Below are 16,731 nucleotides of genomic sequence, written 5' to 3' on the forward strand. Positions count from 1 at the left end.
TTACCTACTTTTAATAGTGATGCTCAGTACTCTCACTCCATTACTGAAAGGAGTAACCTTCTTTCATACTTTAATGGACATGGCATCTGATCCTTTCTGATAAATCTCATTCAGACTTCCAATAAGATTCCTGGCTGCCCATATCAGGCATATGGTGTGAAAAATCTTGCAAGCGATTTGTAACAAACAAGCTCTCTTGACCACAACAGTGGAAATCAGGCACAATCATCCCCTGAGGATGTAATTTTTCCTCCTCTTTCTCTAGGAAAAGAAAGCAAAGCATTTCTTCCCATGTCTGCACAATATCAGTGCTCTTATGTGCTTTGAATGAAAGACTGGGTTTGGGAACCAACTTAAAACATAAGTAATGAAATTTGCAATCCCTTCAAGATTGTTCACTGCCTACAGCAGTATTCACACTAATGGTCCTATAATTCTACTCAGATCTGTTAAAGACATTTAGTACTGGTATTCTAGAATTTTTTACACCTAAGAAGCCTCAGAACCTCCCATCTGAGTAATAAAAAAAGTAACTAGCAGAATAGCTAGGTGTTGTGGTTTGTTGCTGGTTTTTTGGACTGCCACTATTCCTAGACAAAAAAAAAACCTTCTAGATAAGTATCTGTGTAAGTGCTGACCTATAATTCTGCAACTACATTCATCTAGCAAGATGCTGATGTGCTCCACTGACAAGATTGATGGCAATTCTTCTGCTCAGTAGAAGTCAGTTAAGATGAAATTACAGTCCATTTCCTTGCAGTTTGCTAATTAACTTCCATATGAGAAAAAATTAATAATAAATAGAAATAAAATAAGAGATGATTGAAGTAAAACTAACAGTTCTTAAGTTTACATTTAACAGGTTGATTTAATATGAATTCACATGAACAAAGTTTAAGTAGTCACTGACAGCATTTCAGGAAAAAGTGAAGAAGCTAAATTGAATGCAAAAACAGGACCAGCAACTGTGGGACATAAGCATTGGCATTTGGGTGCAGATCTCCCTATTAGAGCATATGAAACTCTAAATGGTCTCCAGACTTTTTTAGGGCAACGATGTGTCTCCTCTGACCCTTCCACGATGCAAGTGCTGGAGTGATTTGATGTAGCCATTGAAACCAACAAATAAACAAAATCTAGTGAAAGGCAACCATTAAACATGACAACAGTCACGGATGTGAAATCAGATTTGCTTAAATGGAAAACTATTACAAAAAAGCATAAGTAAGTTCTCCTCAGAAAGAGTTCCAATAGTCTCTCATATTGTTAGGTTTTTATAACCTAGAGGTTTTCATGCCTTGAAAATGCTCAAGAAGTAACTCTTAAATAAGCACTGTAATATTCCTGAACAAGTCAGTAAATCAGAACAGCAGAAGCTGAATATTAATGATGACAGATTTACAAGGACAAATTTTCAAAGAGGAAAAAGAATCTGTTACAGCATGACAACAATAAATTCTTCTGCACACTTCAGCCATCCTACAAGACTGCAAAAAAGCTTGATTAAAGCTGCAAATTTAGCTAATTCATAGGTGAGTATGTTTCAGATTGATTTCTGAATAACAAAGAGACTTCAAAAAAACCTGAACTACCTAATTTTCATGAAACTAAGCAAGAATCAGATTTGGATACAGAACATCTATCTACATTTGCAATGTGACTAGGAACACACACATGCTTCTTGGTTTGTAATTAAAAAAGACTTTGGGGGTAACACTAAAAGGAAGGAACCTGAAAAAAAAAACAGACCTTCAACAACTGCAATGAGATATTCTGTTCCCACAAGTCTAATCATAAAGCTAGAAGCCTCAACTTTGAGCTTTCTTGTTTTATAAGGACGTAAATTCTCCTTGCTCAGAATATGAGAGGAAAACAAGAACATACATTTTCAATGCTCTTTAATAAGAGTTTGTACCTATGTAAATGAAACTTAGGCTTTTTTGACCAAATGACTAAAGTAGGAACATGAACCTCTTCAGGGAGAGTAAGAATTCTGAAAAATATTTATCATGTCTTCTCTTAACATTTTATTTGGTCTATGCCCCTCAAAGAAACTTTTATATTTAAAAGATGGTAAGAATCACTTTATAGAGAAGCACCTCTTACCCACAATAACAAATCCATCTGCTTCTCTCTCAGGCACTGTCACTTTCTTTGAATCCTGGCTTTTTCGGAAGAAGCTGAACATAGCCTCCTTTTTTTTTTTTTCCTTCTTCTAAATTGTTACCTAAAAAGAAGACAAAACATGTTAAATATAAGTAAGATAACAGAGTTGACCATAAGAAGGTCACACCACACCCAAGACTGCATACATGGTGTTACAGCTTAATATTTATTACCAGATTTGAAATATCAGGCACTTGTATGTCAGACAGATCACTTTGTTGATGTAGCAATTGACTCCAATAGGCAAAAAGAGAGCAGAATATAAATGGCTTTTCTAAAAAATTATTAATGGAGTCATTAAAAACAAACAAAAAACACAAACGAAAAGAAAAACCCTTCCACCTTTCTAAAGGAAAATGAAAGAAAGCAATTCCCTTCAGCATTTATCTAGCATGTTTCCTTATTTTTCTGCTACTTCAGAATCTTGTTACGCAAACTTTCACATCAGAGTCAGCTCTAATGCCTCTGAACTTTAAAGCGAAAAACATGATTCGATGAAAAAATGCAGCTTTGCAATACAGGAATAATTGAAAGAGGCAAATTTCACTGTACGTTTTCAATATTGCCTCTTGTCCTGGGTTCAGCAGCAGCAGTTATTTTTCTCCTTCTTAGTAGCTGGTGCAGCGCTGTGTTTTGACTTTCAGCCTGGGAGCAGAGCTGATAATACTGATGTTTACTCTGACCAAGGACTTTCTGAGCCTCATGTTCTGCCAGGGAGGAGGGGAGGCCGGGAGTAAGCAGGGACAGGACACCTGACCCAAACTGACCAAAGAGGTATTCCATACCACAGCATGGGATGCCTGGGGAGGTAACCGGGAGTTACTTGGTCATGCTTGTTTCAGTGGGTGATATTGTATTCTCTTCCCTTGTTATTTCACTATTATTGTTGGTGGTAGCAGCAGCGGTTTGTGTTACACCTCAGTTACTGGACTGTTCTTATCTCAAGTAGAAATTGTGGCTGGTTTAAACCAGGACATCTCTGCATCAATGAAAAAGTCCAACCCACCCACCCCTAATATATTAGCATAGTATCTATTTTTATTTTTCCAGGTTGCAATGGTAGAGACAGGTTAACACTTGTGTGTATTTGAGTAACAGTTACACCTCATTCCCTTAAAACAAACTTCAAAAAAATCATATGTTGCAATTTTTTTGTAACAGTAATTCACTAAAAGAGTCTTCCAAAGCCCCTAAGAACTCGAGTTCACAACAGTTAGAACAAAACCAGGAAACCAGGGGAATAAAACCATAAAACTGCAAAAGATTATGCTCAGTATCTCATCTCTCTCAAGACCAGAAGGTTACATAGAAGCAGTTACGAATAGCTTAAAAAGCACAAATTCATATTAAAACTCTCACAAACGTTAGCCAAAAGATAGACAGTTGAGGTGGCTTTTACAAATTAATTCCTATGAACCACCCCATAAACATGAAACACTCTTATAAGCAAATTCTCTAATTATTCTGAACTTTAAGATGTAGACTCAAGGAAGTTTCTCTTCTTCCAAGAAAAATTTAAAAAATCTTAATCAGGAGAACAACAAACACAAATGTTTGTGAATACACAAAGCAAATACACAAGGCACATATTCACGGGTTGTGCTTATTGACAGGATACCAATGTACCACCACTTACTTTCTACTTCCTACCTAACTGGCACTACTGAATGTAGCAATGAGACTCCCCAGCCTCCTCCCACAACAGCAACTCCATCTGGAGCTCTGGGACAATGAGACAAGGAAAGAGGCACTGCAGCAGCAGTCAACCCTTGAAGGTACACTCGCCTTCAGCTTCCAAGGGCTGAACCTGGGACAATGCCAACCTATGGCGCAGCCCGTGGTCTGGCTGAAACATGCTGTGCACCAAACGCAGAGAGGAAGGTTTAAAGAAAGGTGTGTGAACAGCTTCTCTACTAAAATACCAATATGAAATTGGGAAAAGTGGAATAGAGTAATTTAATGTTTGAAGTAGTTTGAAAAGCAGAATTCTGCTACGACAGACACCAACATTTAAAGGAGGATTATCAAACCAGTAGCAACATCTAATGCACACCTACAACTCAGGAAAGGAGCGCAGTTCAAAGAAGAGTGGTTATTTGAAACAGTGTCAAGTTTCAGCAACGTTGTTTCACTCTAAATTTAACAAAGAATCTTTAGAAGGTGGGGAAAAAGAGAAGAGTGCTATCATGTAGCATTTGGGTTTATAAAACAAACAAACTAACAAAAAATAAAAGACAAGTAAAAATCCTGGATTAATTATTTACCAGAATTCCTCACTTCCCACCCAAATATTCATGGTACCATAAGCAAGACTTTTTTTGCCTTAGCCAGTGACCTGTAGCAATTAACTGTACAATCAGCACTGACCATTCACGAGATACAAACTGCCTCACACGCAGCTATTACAAGCAATAGCAAACACTTCCATACTCCAGATCACAGAAAGTCCTATGTGAAGTGTAAGCTCTGGCCTTCAGGAACAGTGTATAAACAGGACATGGCAAAAGCAGCAACAACTGATCTGTGGCCTGATACCTGAGACTTGAAGACTGAATACCCCCCCAGGCTGGTCAGCTACTGCTTGCTTATGCTGATACAGTGCAATTTCTAGCAACCAAATAAAACTACACTGACGTACACAAGAACAGAACAAACTATCCAATCTAGTTATGTAGTAACAAAAAAAAAAAAAAAAGTTACTTTTCTACACCTTATTCCCTTTGCTTTTTCCTCACCTTGCCACGTGAAAGACCAATATTTCCAGTTCTGTGGAGAATATGCAGTAGAAACTCCTAATTATCTCATTTATTCCTTACCTTCCCCCACACCCAGGCTCAACACATGGCGCCAGCAGCATATTCCTTTTTCAGCCCTCAGGGAATAAGTCTTCTCCTGCTACCAATTAAGGCTGTCAGTCCCATAGCTCAAGTGGTAAAAACCTGTGCTGTAATGCTCAAGAGTCAGGTTTCTGCTCCAATGATGTATGAAGGAGAGGTGGCTGTGGAACAGTTTAAAATGCAATTTTACCTTCATCCTAAGTGTGCAACAACAAGAAGCAAAATCAACTTGATGTATAAAATCTCACAGACAGCTTTGGTAAAGCCTCAGATTCCAGTCAGCCACTTCAGGTGCCTGAACTGCAGTTGTTCCAATCACATTCATTTTTTTTCTCTTTGAGATCTGCATTATTGTACACTTTGCAGCTCTATTACATACAGCACCCCTTCCCTGCATTCGTGCACAAAGAAAAGCATCTTAATCAGTATCTACATGACACAAAAGAGTCATATAGGAAACCATGTATTTGTCATCTTTTAAACCCTGCATATCCATCATACCTAAACTTCACTGCTTAAAGGACATCAGGCCTTCCAATTCAGAGTAAATTATCAATCAGTACAATTTGAGCTAGCCAAATTCATGTCACAAGCACTTTCTCATGCTACATTTTCTTCCTTTCATTTTCAGAAGGCAGCCTGAGTATCCCTTCTTTTTTCTAAAACCCACAAAATTCATCTTCTCTACATACATGTGAGTTGATCTTTACTTTGTAGGTTTTGGTTTCTGAAGTAGCTTTACCTTAATTCCACTGCCAGCAGTATTTCTCAAACAGAAAACAAAACGAAAACCCCACCCCACATATCCTTTGGCTTGAAGCAGAAAAACAAAGCTAACAAAAGTATTCCTAAGCTCGGGCCTTCAGTTCTTAGGCTGTTAAAACCACTGGTCCAGCAGTAAGAAAACAGCGTGCATGGTATTTTGTGGTGTGAACACTGGGGAGGTGGTAAGGAATCCACATATTAAAAAGACTAATGTGCTTAGTGAGGTAGTTTCTTACTTTCACTGTTTACCACTTAGGAACAAAACATGCCTGTAGATCTTGGGTCTGCATAAGCAATGTGAAGGAAGGAGCTTGCCAACTACTACTTGCTGTATTTCAATACCTTTGATGAACACAGTATTAACAAAACATAACAAAATAAAAGGGGGGTACAGAAGCAAAATATAGAGCATGTATGACATAGTTAAAGGAAATGCTGGGACATTTGTGATTTTTCTCTCTTAAGAATTTTATAAACTGTTGTACTTCAAAAGTTAACATAAATCTTTCCAGCAACGGGAAATGCAACCACTAAATTTCTTGAGTTACATGTTAAAACCAGAACAAAGCCCCTGTCCAACAAAGAAACACAGAGCTGAATGGAAACACTCATGCTCTTGAAGATAAGAACACAGTTTAAGCACTTGCAGAATCAGGCTGGAGTTTTACTACTTGTAGGTAAGATGAGGTTTCAGTTAACAAAAGCTAACTGAACAACCAGTTTCCACACAAATTTCATTTGAGAGTAAAAATTACACTTGAAGTTTGTGGACCTGGATGCACGGTCACACAAACTGGAGACAAAAAGCACTTAGTTACACGGTTTTTTTTTAAAGCTGTCAGCACAAAATCACAGAAAATACACCCACCATTCAGAGATAGTACCACTTTCCTGTGGTAATTTCTCCTATATAGCACAGCACTTTTCCCTGCCAGATGGGATTAATTTTATTTCTATAGGAGACCTGAAATTGAATTCACTGCCTAAAGATAAAAATCTCCCTTGGTAGGAATATACAATTCCCTTCTCCTCATGTTTCCCCCTCACCAAAAAGCGAACACAAATTTTTCTTTCTCCAGTCTCAATCACTGATAGGTAAGGAAAATGCTTTTGGCACCACTTCTGACATTAGCAAGTAATAAACTGTGAACTATAGCAATTTTGTGAGGCTGCAAAAAATATTTTGTCTTCTGTGAGGCTCAAGAACATAAGTGAGATTGGACAAAGATGAGTTACAGAGCTGCACAAAGGGGTTAATTTATTCCTCCTGCATTTTGTTAGTCTCCTTTGACAAGAAGTATGGGTGACCTTTGAGCCAAACCAATACGTTACATCCAATAAAAATTTGCAATACAATGAAGATCCTAGCATATTTAACATTACTTTTTGGCTTTTTCCTGCATGTTCACAAGTGACAGGAAGAGAAAGGTAATTTAATGTTAAAAACAACAAAGATGCAGACAAGATAAGGAGGTGATGCCCAGGAATACAGCAAAGCAGAATTGCAGTGGCAGTGCCAGGAATTACATAAATGATGAAATGTGGTCAAAACAAAATACAAAACTGACCTTAAAGAAAGGACCAGAATAACTTCACATCTAGCAGTTTAAGCTATATAATCTATAGAAGAAGAAAACAGAGCATCAGAGCAATTCTCTTCCATATTAACATCTCCCGTGATTGATCAATAAAATATCAACCATAAATAGAGCAAGACATTTACAGCCTTGTGCAGCCCTGCTTATGACATGAAAACAATCAATTTAAGAGTCAAGAACATGTGTGTCACAACTATTTCTCTGTGACACCAAAAGCACAGTTTAAAAGCTTTTGCCCCAGTGTAAGTTACTATGTGAAGAAGTAAAAAAAAAAAAACCAACCAAAAACCAACATATAATTTCTTTTAACTGGCATTAATTTTAGTGATATTCCTTTAGTTTGCGCTTCTTAAAAACAGAAAGTAAGTATGATAAGAAACACAAAGACAAGAGGTATACACATATAACAAAACACTAACAAAGACTTCTTTACTTACATAAAATGTTAGTATTTTTAAAGTTTTCATAGAATTTAAGGGAAGCAGAAATACCAAGAACTATGCAACCCAAATTACTATAGTATAAAACCACTTAAAGATGCTGAATCACAAAAAAAAACCCAAACCAAAAACCCAACCCCGAAACATAACCACAATCAAGTCAGACCATAAAAGCACTGGTGACAAAGGCAAAGCCCGGAGTGAAATAACAGTACTCAAACCAATGTCAACGTTCAAAACCCTGAAGATAGAAAATGCTGAAATAGAAAGCACGGTGCTTATTAGATATAACATTCAATAGGTTGAAACCCACTTCTTTCCCTGCATACAGTTCTTTTTAACTGCAAACCTTCAACAGCTGCTAAGTATGATACAGACACATATTTGTAAGAACTTCAAGATGTTTTTCTAACAGTTGACCCTTCAAACATAGAAGACAAATAGCCCTAAAAGCTACTTTGGAGCAACCTGCTGAATCTTGCTCCAACTGTTGCACTCTTGAGATCTCTCCTTTAGAATCTCTGAGGATATGCTAAGGAGATGAGGATATTCTCTTGCAAATAAACTACTGAAAAGGTGAATGGCATAGTGACACGTAGGAGATAACAACCAGCTGCACCCTAGTGAAGCTATAACCCCACAGCACTCCCCTTCCTGGCCACATGCTGATTCTGCACAGCTTTGGGTGGTAGCTTGCTTCCTTGGCAATCTGATTCAGTTTGCTGAGCCATCACATCACTAACCCACACAATTAACAAAAACCACTTTGTGCCCCTTACCAAGCTGAACTGCTGGTTAGCAAGCTGAACTAACCCGTGGATGGTTAAAAGAGAGAGACAGCACATAGACAGTGCTGGCATCGCCCTTTTAAGCCAGAGCAGAGTTAGATTTTCTCAATTATTTCCTGGAACACCAGTCCTGGAAACAGAAAGGAAATCACAGAATGGCTGAAGTTGGAAGGGACATCTCTGGAGGTCATCTTGTCCAACCTCCTGCTCAAGCAGCGCCACCTAGAGCTGGCTGCCTACGTCCATGTCCAGACAGCTTTTGAATATCGCCAAGGATAGAGACTTGTGCCAGTGCTTGGTCACTCTCACAGGTAAAAAGGATGTTTCCTGATGCTCAGAGGAAACCTGTGTTTCAGTTTGTGGCCAGCCATTGCCTCTGGTTCTGTCACTGGGCACCACTGAAAAGAGCCTGGCTCTGTCCCCTTTCCACCCTCCCATCTGGTATTTATGTGTTTATAAGATCCCCCGAGTCTTCTCTTCTCTAGGCTAAACAGTCTCAGCTCCCTCAGCCTTTCCTCATATGTAAGATCCTCCAATCCCTTAACCACTGTGGCCCTTCACTGAACTCGCTCTAGTATGCCCATGTCTAATCTTGGACTCAAACCCGGACCCAGCACTCCAAATGTGGCCTCACCAGAGGTAGGTAGTGGGGAAGAATCACCTCCCTCCCCCTGCTGGCAACACTATGTCTAATGTAGCCCAGGATACCATCAGCTGCCTTTGTCACAAGGGCAATTGGGAGGAACCTCTCCACCAACAGACGGGAAAAACACACGGAAAAAGCCAAGACGTGGTGAGAGTGCCACATCCAGATGCTAGCTCTGGCTTACGTTCATCAGTTCCCATATCATGGGGATCAAGCATAAGCTTTTCAATGGTGAAATGAAAAGGAATTAAATTAACAGTTCAGTTGGAAGGGACCTACAACAATCATCTGCTTCAACTGTCTGACCACTTCAAGGCTGACCAAAAGTTAAAGCATGTTATTAAGGGCACTGTCCTAATGCGTCTTAAGCACTGACAGGCTTAGGGCATTGACCACCTCTCTAGGCAGCCTGTTCCAGTGTTTGACCACTCTCACAGTAAAGAAATGCTTCCTAATATCCAGTCTAAACCCCGCCCAGTGCAGCTCTGAACCATTCCCACACATCTTGTTACTGGATACCACGGAGATCAACACTCCCTCTCCACTTCCCCGTTTCAGGAAGCTGTAAAGAGCAACGAGGTCAACTCTCAGCCTCCTTTTCTCCGAACTAGACAAACGCGGTACCCTCAGCCGCTCCTCACAGGACATGTCTACCAGCCCCGTCTCCAGCTTTGTTGCCCTCTGTTGGACGCAGCCAAGTACCTTCACATCCTTCTTAAACTGGGGGACCCAGACCTGCACACACAGAACAGTGGGAGGCCGCACCAGTGCTGAATACAGTGGGATAAGATTCTCTTTTGACCAGCTGATTATTCTGTGTTTGATGCACCCAGTCCCCCTGGCTGCCAGGACACATTGCTGATTCACACTGACCCTGCTGTCAACCAGCACCTCCACTTCCCTTCCTGCAGAGCTGCTCCCTAGTCTTCCACTTTATACTCGTGTCTGTGGAAACACATGCGTATCACAGCCGTACCACACAACGTTTCGAACATCAGCTACGGCCTATAAAACAAACGGGGGTTAAGAAACCGGGGCTGGGAAGGCCTGGCTTCGGCAGCGGTGACCTGAGGGGATCCAGTATCTAAAGGGAGAGGGAAGACGGCCCTTAGGGGAGGGAAAACGCGAGGTAATTTCAGCGAAAAGGATTAAATGTCAGGGCTGGAAGAGGACGGCCGTTAAACAGCAGCGACACTCACAACACCATCACCCCCGGCCCCGCCACCCCATACCGCCGCCACTCACCAACCTCCACCACCTCTTCCGGGTCGCGTCGGGCAAAAGGGAAGGCGTGCCGCTATCCCCCTCCTCCCCCTTCCCAAAATCCTGGCGCTGCCAGGGTAACGACGCCACTTCCTCCCGCGAAGGGCAGGTAGCTGTGCGGCCATGGGCGACGTCCACCAGGTGCCGCGGCACCGCATCGCCACCAGTCACCTGGCGCAGTTCATCGGCCAGCCCGTCTGCTTCGTGGGCCGCGTCGAGAAGGTCGGGGTCTGCTTGGCGGTCACTGCTGCCCTTGGGGGCGGTTGGGGTGGGGTAAGGCCTTGCCCCGGGGTGCACTCCCGCCTGGGGCCTTGCGAGGGGACGCTGTGGCCGTGCCTGGTGCAGCGGCCGCTGTCCTGAGGGAGGCCGCGGCTGCGGGCAGGCCCGGGGGTAGGGCGGCAGGCGGTTGTAACGGTCTGATCTTCCGGGAAGAGGCCCTCCGCGCCGGTCCGGCTGGGGCGGCTGAACCGGTAACGCTTGCAGCCCGCCGCCCTCTGAGAGCACGGGCCTCGTGTCTCTTCTAGATACACCCGACCGGGAAGCTCTTCGTGCTGTCGGATGGGAACGGAAAACACACGACCGTGGAGCTGAGCGACCCTGTAAGTTCAGGAATGCCGTGGAAGTACTTGATGTTGCCTCTTGTGGATCCCGGAGGTTTTGTCCCTTCTGAAACCTGTGCAAGCCTTAACATGCATTGAGTTTTTAGTCAGGAAAAAAAAATAATGCCTGGTTTCTGCCTTTTCCACCTGTTTCATTGCCTCTTACATCTTCCAGCTTCCATGCAGTATGTCAGGAGCCACCTTGGTCTTCATCAGTTTTCAGCTGATGTTGAGAGCAACAGCTCATTCCTTGTCAGACACATCCCTGTCTGCTAATTTGTCTTACTGTGTTCATTGTTTGCAGTGTCATATATGCCACTGCATGTATTAGCTTTATTTTAATTTTGCTTTTTCCTCCCTTTTTCTTATTGCCTTTATATGCCTAGCAGATTTTGTAAAGATAATCAAGAAGCCCCAAGAACATGGTTTTCTCATGAGTATTTTGAGTTGACGTTTCTATATGCTTGTGTAACACTTGCCATAGCATTCCAGTAAACTTCATAGTTAGCTTGAGGCATCCTTAATGCAGTGGGTATAAGATATGCTGGCAACTACTGCAGAAAAATACTGCTTCCTTTGTTACCACATACCACTTACTAGAGGAATAACACCCTGTTATTGTCTTTACGTTTTTTTTTTTGTCCCTGTAACAAACGTTGTAATTAAGAGATTCATTTCATTGTGATGGTAAATGCTTTAACTGAGCATGTGTGTGGTCTTTACATCATTTTCTCTGAATAAGTTGTTAAATTCCCATGTGAAATAATTGCACATGGTACACTCTGACGTCCAAGATGCTTTCTAACTTCTTTTTCCCTTTAATAGATGCCTTTGTATGTATGTGTCACTCCTCCTTTCAAAAAAAGAAATACAAAATTGTGGGGAGGAGAGGGAATCTATTGCTGGGTGCCAGGAGATTTGCTAGAAAACTAAAAGTATGTGTTAGATATTGGAAGAACATTACTGAAATAGTACCACACTCTTAAAATTAGAATCTTAGAAAAGAAAGAAAACATCTTTAAGCTATACAGTTTTGGAACAAGGTTAAAGTTTTAGCTGTTTTGTTGGGTTTTTTCTTTATTTTCCTTGTTCAACCAAAAGCTTGTATTGTCAGTATCTTTGTATTCTGAACACTCACTGACAGATTACTTCAGAAATAATTTCCCATTATACCTCTTGAATCTGGAATACTGGAACTGCTCTCTGCAGTATATGATACCTCCTTACCTCTTACAGAGTTCTATAATTTTGTCAGGTTTAAATGCAGGGCATTAAAAACTGTATTCTGCTGTCTTCTTCAGTCTCTCTTCAGCGATTAAATAACACTTCTATATGCTTATAAACTGTTATCTTCCTTCTGATGCTTCTTTGTATTTTTTGTGTGTGTGTGTCAGTACTGAGTTGCCTGTTACAAAAGCTAAATCTATAAGTGGTTCAAGTTTTTGTGGTTTTTTTTTGGGAGAGGGACATGGCTGTTCAGTAGTCCTGTACTGTTTGATAGGGAACAGAAACTGAACAATCAGTTGTGGAGAGTTCCTAGCTTAAGTGCTATGAACTGGAGGCAGCAGCTAATTAATTTAGTAACACTAATTTTATATTTTGTGTTTTCTAGCTAGATGAAGAGATCTCAGGAGTCATTGAAGTCGTTGGAAGAGTAACAAATCAAGCAACCATTATGTGCATGTCATATGTCCAGTTCAGAGAAGATAAAAGTCCATTTGGTAAGTAAGAATATACATTATGATGTTCATTTTGAGTTTGTATTTAGTTCTTGAATAAGTAATTAAGACAGGCTGAGAGAGTTGGGCTTGTTCAGCCTGGAGAAGGCTCCAGTGAGACCTGGTAGCAGCCTTCTAGTACCTAAAGGGAGCCTACAAGAAAGCTGAAGAGGGACTTTTTCAAGGGCGTGCAGTGACTGGACAAGGGAGAATGGTTTTAAACTGAAAGAGGGTACATTTAGATTAGACATTAGGAAGAAATTCTTTTTATGAGAGTGGTGAGACCCTCAAACAGATTGCCCAGAGAAATTGTCACTGCCCCATCCCTGGCAGTGTTCAAGGCCAGGCTGGATGGGGCTTTGAGCAACCAAATCTAGTGGGAAGTGCCCCTGCCCATGGCAGGGGGGTTGGAACTAGATAAGCTTCAAGGTCCCTTCTAACCCAAATTATTCTATGATTCTGTAAGTAAAAAGGGAAACCTTGTTTATCTTTGCTTATGGACAAGGTCTTTCAAGCTGCCAGATGTGCAGTAAAATGTGGGAAAGTTGAGTGTCATGGGAAAAATCCTGCACAAGATATACCATTTTACTGTCAAACTAGGGACTGACTTGAAGTTGGGAGCCAGCCTAGATAATTCTGATTATTCTCTCACTCCTGACCACGTGGTTCTTGCATTACACTGGACCTTGTGTGATTGTACAGCTCGCAGACCTAAAACTAACCTTCCAAAAAGCAAGCAATGGGAGGGTTGCTGCCTTGGAGAAAACTGGGGAGGATGAGGGGCTCTGGGAACACTTAGCTAGAGTGTTCTGAAATAAGCAGAGCTTTAATGCTCTCATTTGCTTGTGGGGAATTTAGCTTACGCATCACAACAATTTTCTTTGCCTTCTTTCAGATCTGGAACTATACGATGAAGCACTAAAAATTATTCATGAATTCCCTGAATATTACCCATTTGGTACTGAGAGGAACACTTGATTTTTCTTTGCATACATTGACAGCATGGTAACAGTTGAATTTATTTCCCACCAATACACTGAAAAGATGCTAATACATGCGCCACGTATTGCCACTGAGGAATGATTTCTTTGCAAATGTATTTGTTCAGCAAGGAGAACACTTTTGCGGCTCTCTCACTGTCTGTACATAACTCTTTTGCATCCTTGAGGGGTGTTCTCTTGCAGGATTGGTCTTGCTAGAAACTGAAGTTTTGTAACCAACTTTGTGTTGTTATTGGTAAAGGTTACCTTTTTACAGGAAACTTGTACTGAGGACATTTGGTGGGGGTTTAATGTAAAGATCTTTTTTTAGTCTCATTTGCTTTGGTATAAAATCTGTTGAACACAAGGGGTATTTTGCATCTTGGAAATGGTCTCCAATAAAAAAGTGGGCTTTTTCAGTGATATGTGGTGACTCCTGTTTTAGCAGACACACGTAATTTTAAGAAAGTCGAGTACGAGGTACTTACTCTTGCTCTGATGTTAAACACTTGGAAGATGTCTAGGTAGGCTTGGGGATTTCAAGTGCAGTTGACTTTCCATCACAACCTTTGTTTTTGGTGGGAGTCTAAGTGATGACTTAACCATGTAAACTTCTAAACACATCCCAATTTTCTTATTATCCCGGCTATTTACAGCACATAGCAGAATTCTTACAGCTCTTGCGGTAACACAGTCAAAGGAAAATCTAACTTTGGAAATATTCTCTGTGAATTAATGAAGTATTTCATTGTATTTTAACTAAACCTTTTCTACAAAGAGGTTTCAGGTTTAACAGCTAGAGTTAGTGCCTTACACAGGTGGCTGGCTTTGTGCTTATTTATACACATCTGTGTTTTCAGTCAAGGAACTTATGTTTCAACGGTTACTTATTAAAGTTACTACAAACTGGGTGGAGGATCAAGATAACAGATGATTCCTTCCCCCCTCCCCACCCTTTACTCAGAAGACAAGATAATGACAAAGTTACTGCCACTGGGAAGGAAACATCTTTTCCAACTTGGTTGATTCTACAGTTCTATGAAACCTGAGTCAGTCTTGTACAGCAAAAAAGAACATAAGGTCAGCATGGCATGAAGCCATGCTCTGTCCTGTAGCACTATTACCACTGTATTTTAGTGCTCAGTAGGAAAAAAAGTCATTTTAGTAACTGTGTGCATGTTTTCCTAGCATTTAAAAGTCTTTGATTCTACTTTAGAAAACTGGTATTTGTGCTTGTACATATATTCTGTAAAATGTTACATGCAGTTACCAAGCAAACATCATCCAGGCCTGATAAACCAGTCTACCATTAGATGGCTACACCATTTTACCCCCCACACAGAGACCATCCTTGGATGGGTGGGCCTGTGTGTAAATGTTTTAATGTATCCAAGTGGGAAATGCTCCAGTTTCTTTTTGTTAGTCAACACTCTTACTTACACAGTCATGCAACAATGATATGTGGCTAGGCAAGCAGTGTACAACTTCAAGTTTCCACTACATGCTCTTCATCTACTTCTCGATATTCTGGCAAGGGTTGTGAATAAACAGCCTACCCTGGCTATATATAGCTGTACCAGTAAGACAGCAATGCAAGGAACTGTGAAATATTCTTGATGTTAAAATAATGCTCAGGTCACATATGCATTTATCAGGTGTGGGAAGTTCCCAGTCATTCCATGTATCCAGGGGAAAGGAATAGCCATGGAGCCTGCTGTCTGGTAGGATGGCACTAACAAGGTGAAGGTGTGAGAAACTGCTACACCTGGTAGATAGTAAATTGGGAAATAGTGGCTTCATGTATTACTGACCAGAGGGGAGTCACCAGAGCAATTCTATCACAAACACAGAAGAGGTGTGTCACCAAAAACAGGACAGCAGAAGATCCAGTAATGGAAGGTATAAACAGGAGTCAGCAGTTGCTTTGGGAGGATGTGGGTGTGATAAAGGATGGGAATCTGGGAGAGTATATCAATGATGTAACAGGGCTGACTGGGAGAAGTTCCTGTCATTTGTAGCACAGCAGTGAGCCTGCAGCTCCCACTACACTTGTGACTGATCTTAGGGACCTGGCTTTTTTCCCCTGCACTTCCCAAGCGAAGGTTTGGAGCAGCCTTCCTAACCTTGGCATGTGGAACAGTGCCACACTGCCTTCTCCTGTAACATCTGGGAGAGTTGGCAGGATCCTAATCTAAGGAAACAACTAGAAAACACAAATGTGGTACAGAAAGGGTGTCTGCCAGAGGACAGAAATTCCCTTGTAGTGAGGATGCCCAGGGGAGGGCACCAGAACGCAGCAGTGCAGCATGCATGCAGCTCTAGGGCTGCGCGCAGGTGAGGTGAAACCTCATGTGGGATGTCACTGCATACTTGCCTGGCAATCACTAAACTCCTAGATGACCCTGGTCACCATCATCAGGACTGCTCCACTGTCCTTGCTCAGGCACGGACACATGTACAACTCACACTGTACTCAAATGCAAGCATCCTGTGCATACAGCGAGGAAGTGCTTGTGCTTAATCAGGGAAGGGAGGCAAGGCCGGAGCATATAATGAAATAAAAATACAGAAATGTAGCCAGCATGAACCACAGTGTCAAACCATATTGGCACACAAGGCCACTTTTACCTAGTTAACTGAGATTTAAGCAGATATCAAAACAGTAAATGTAAAAGTAACTGCAGCTATTAAAATGTCTGGAGCTATCATTTTTGTTAGAATAGATCACCCCCCAAATCACAGCTTTTTAAATGTAAAAGCAAAACCACAAAAAAAAAAAAAAAATCATTAAAAAACATACACCTCTACTTCGTAAATAGTGGAATTACTTGTCTGAGAGCCCGATCACCAATTACAACAGCCAAAACTGGTAGTTATACTGTACTGGAATATGGACACACATGCATAATACAAAACCTTTCAAAGACATGC

The 16,731-nt window shown here is 41.2% G+C and overlaps 2 protein-coding genes across 3 annotated transcripts in view; one reads left to right on the forward strand and one right to left on the reverse strand.

Annotated features, from left to right (window-relative positions):
• Positions 1 to 10,586, reverse strand: part of UMAD1 (UBAP1-MVB12-associated (UMA) domain containing 1) — an 82,327-nt gene extending 71,741 nt beyond the window's left edge. Inside the window, exons 1-2 of one of the 2 annotated variants that reach the window (XM_061469286.1) lie at positions 10,490 to 10,586; positions 2,107 to 2,227 (exon numbers count right to left, since the gene is read on the reverse strand). In XM_061469286.1, the coding sequence (XP_061325270.1) occupies positions 2,107 to 2,188 (82 nt within the window). In that variant the 5' untranslated portion in view covers positions 2,189 to 2,227; positions 10,490 to 10,586. Of the gene's footprint in view, positions 1 to 2,106; positions 2,228 to 10,485 lie in introns of both variants that reach the window. The other variant, XM_061469287.1, reaches the window with a different exon arrangement.
• Positions 10,587 to 10,598: 12 nt separating this feature from the next.
• Positions 10,599 to 14,219, forward strand: RPA3 (replication protein A3). The gene is made up of 4 exons (XM_061469288.1): positions 10,599 to 10,725; positions 11,028 to 11,102; positions 12,715 to 12,823; positions 13,716 to 14,219. Exons 1-4 carry the CDS (start codon positions 10,627 to 10,629, stop codon positions 13,796 to 13,798), a joined length of 366 nt encoding a protein of 121 aa, XP_061325272.1. The 5' UTR covers positions 10,599 to 10,626; the 3' UTR covers positions 13,799 to 14,219.
• Positions 14,220 to 16,731: the final 2,512 nt, after the last annotated feature.

The sequence above is a fragment of the Pezoporus flaviventris genome, unplaced genomic scaffold, assembly GCF_033815535.1.
Source record: "Pezoporus flaviventris isolate CSIRO_AGI_PZ_B2104156 unplaced genomic scaffold, CSIRO_AGI_Pfla_v1 ptg000055l, whole genome shotgun sequence".
NCBI classification, from domain to species: Eukaryota; Metazoa; Chordata; class Aves; order Psittaciformes; family Psittacidae; genus Pezoporus; species Pezoporus flaviventris.

Excerpts from the sequence above, each read along its gene's own strand:
- RPA3 (XM_061469288.1), top strand. The coding sequence starts at position 10,627 with ATGGGCGACGTCCACCAGGTGCCGCGGCACCGCATCGCCACCAGTCAC. Across the intron at positions 11,103-12,714 it reads CCGTGGAGCTGAGCGACCCT|CTAGATGAAGAGATCTCAGG; the intron begins GTAAGTTCAGGA and ends TGTGTTTTCTAG. Across the intron at positions 12,824-13,715 it reads AGAAGATAAAAGTCCATTTG|ATCTGGAACTATACGATGAA; the intron begins GTAAGTAAGAAT and ends GCCTTCTTTCAG.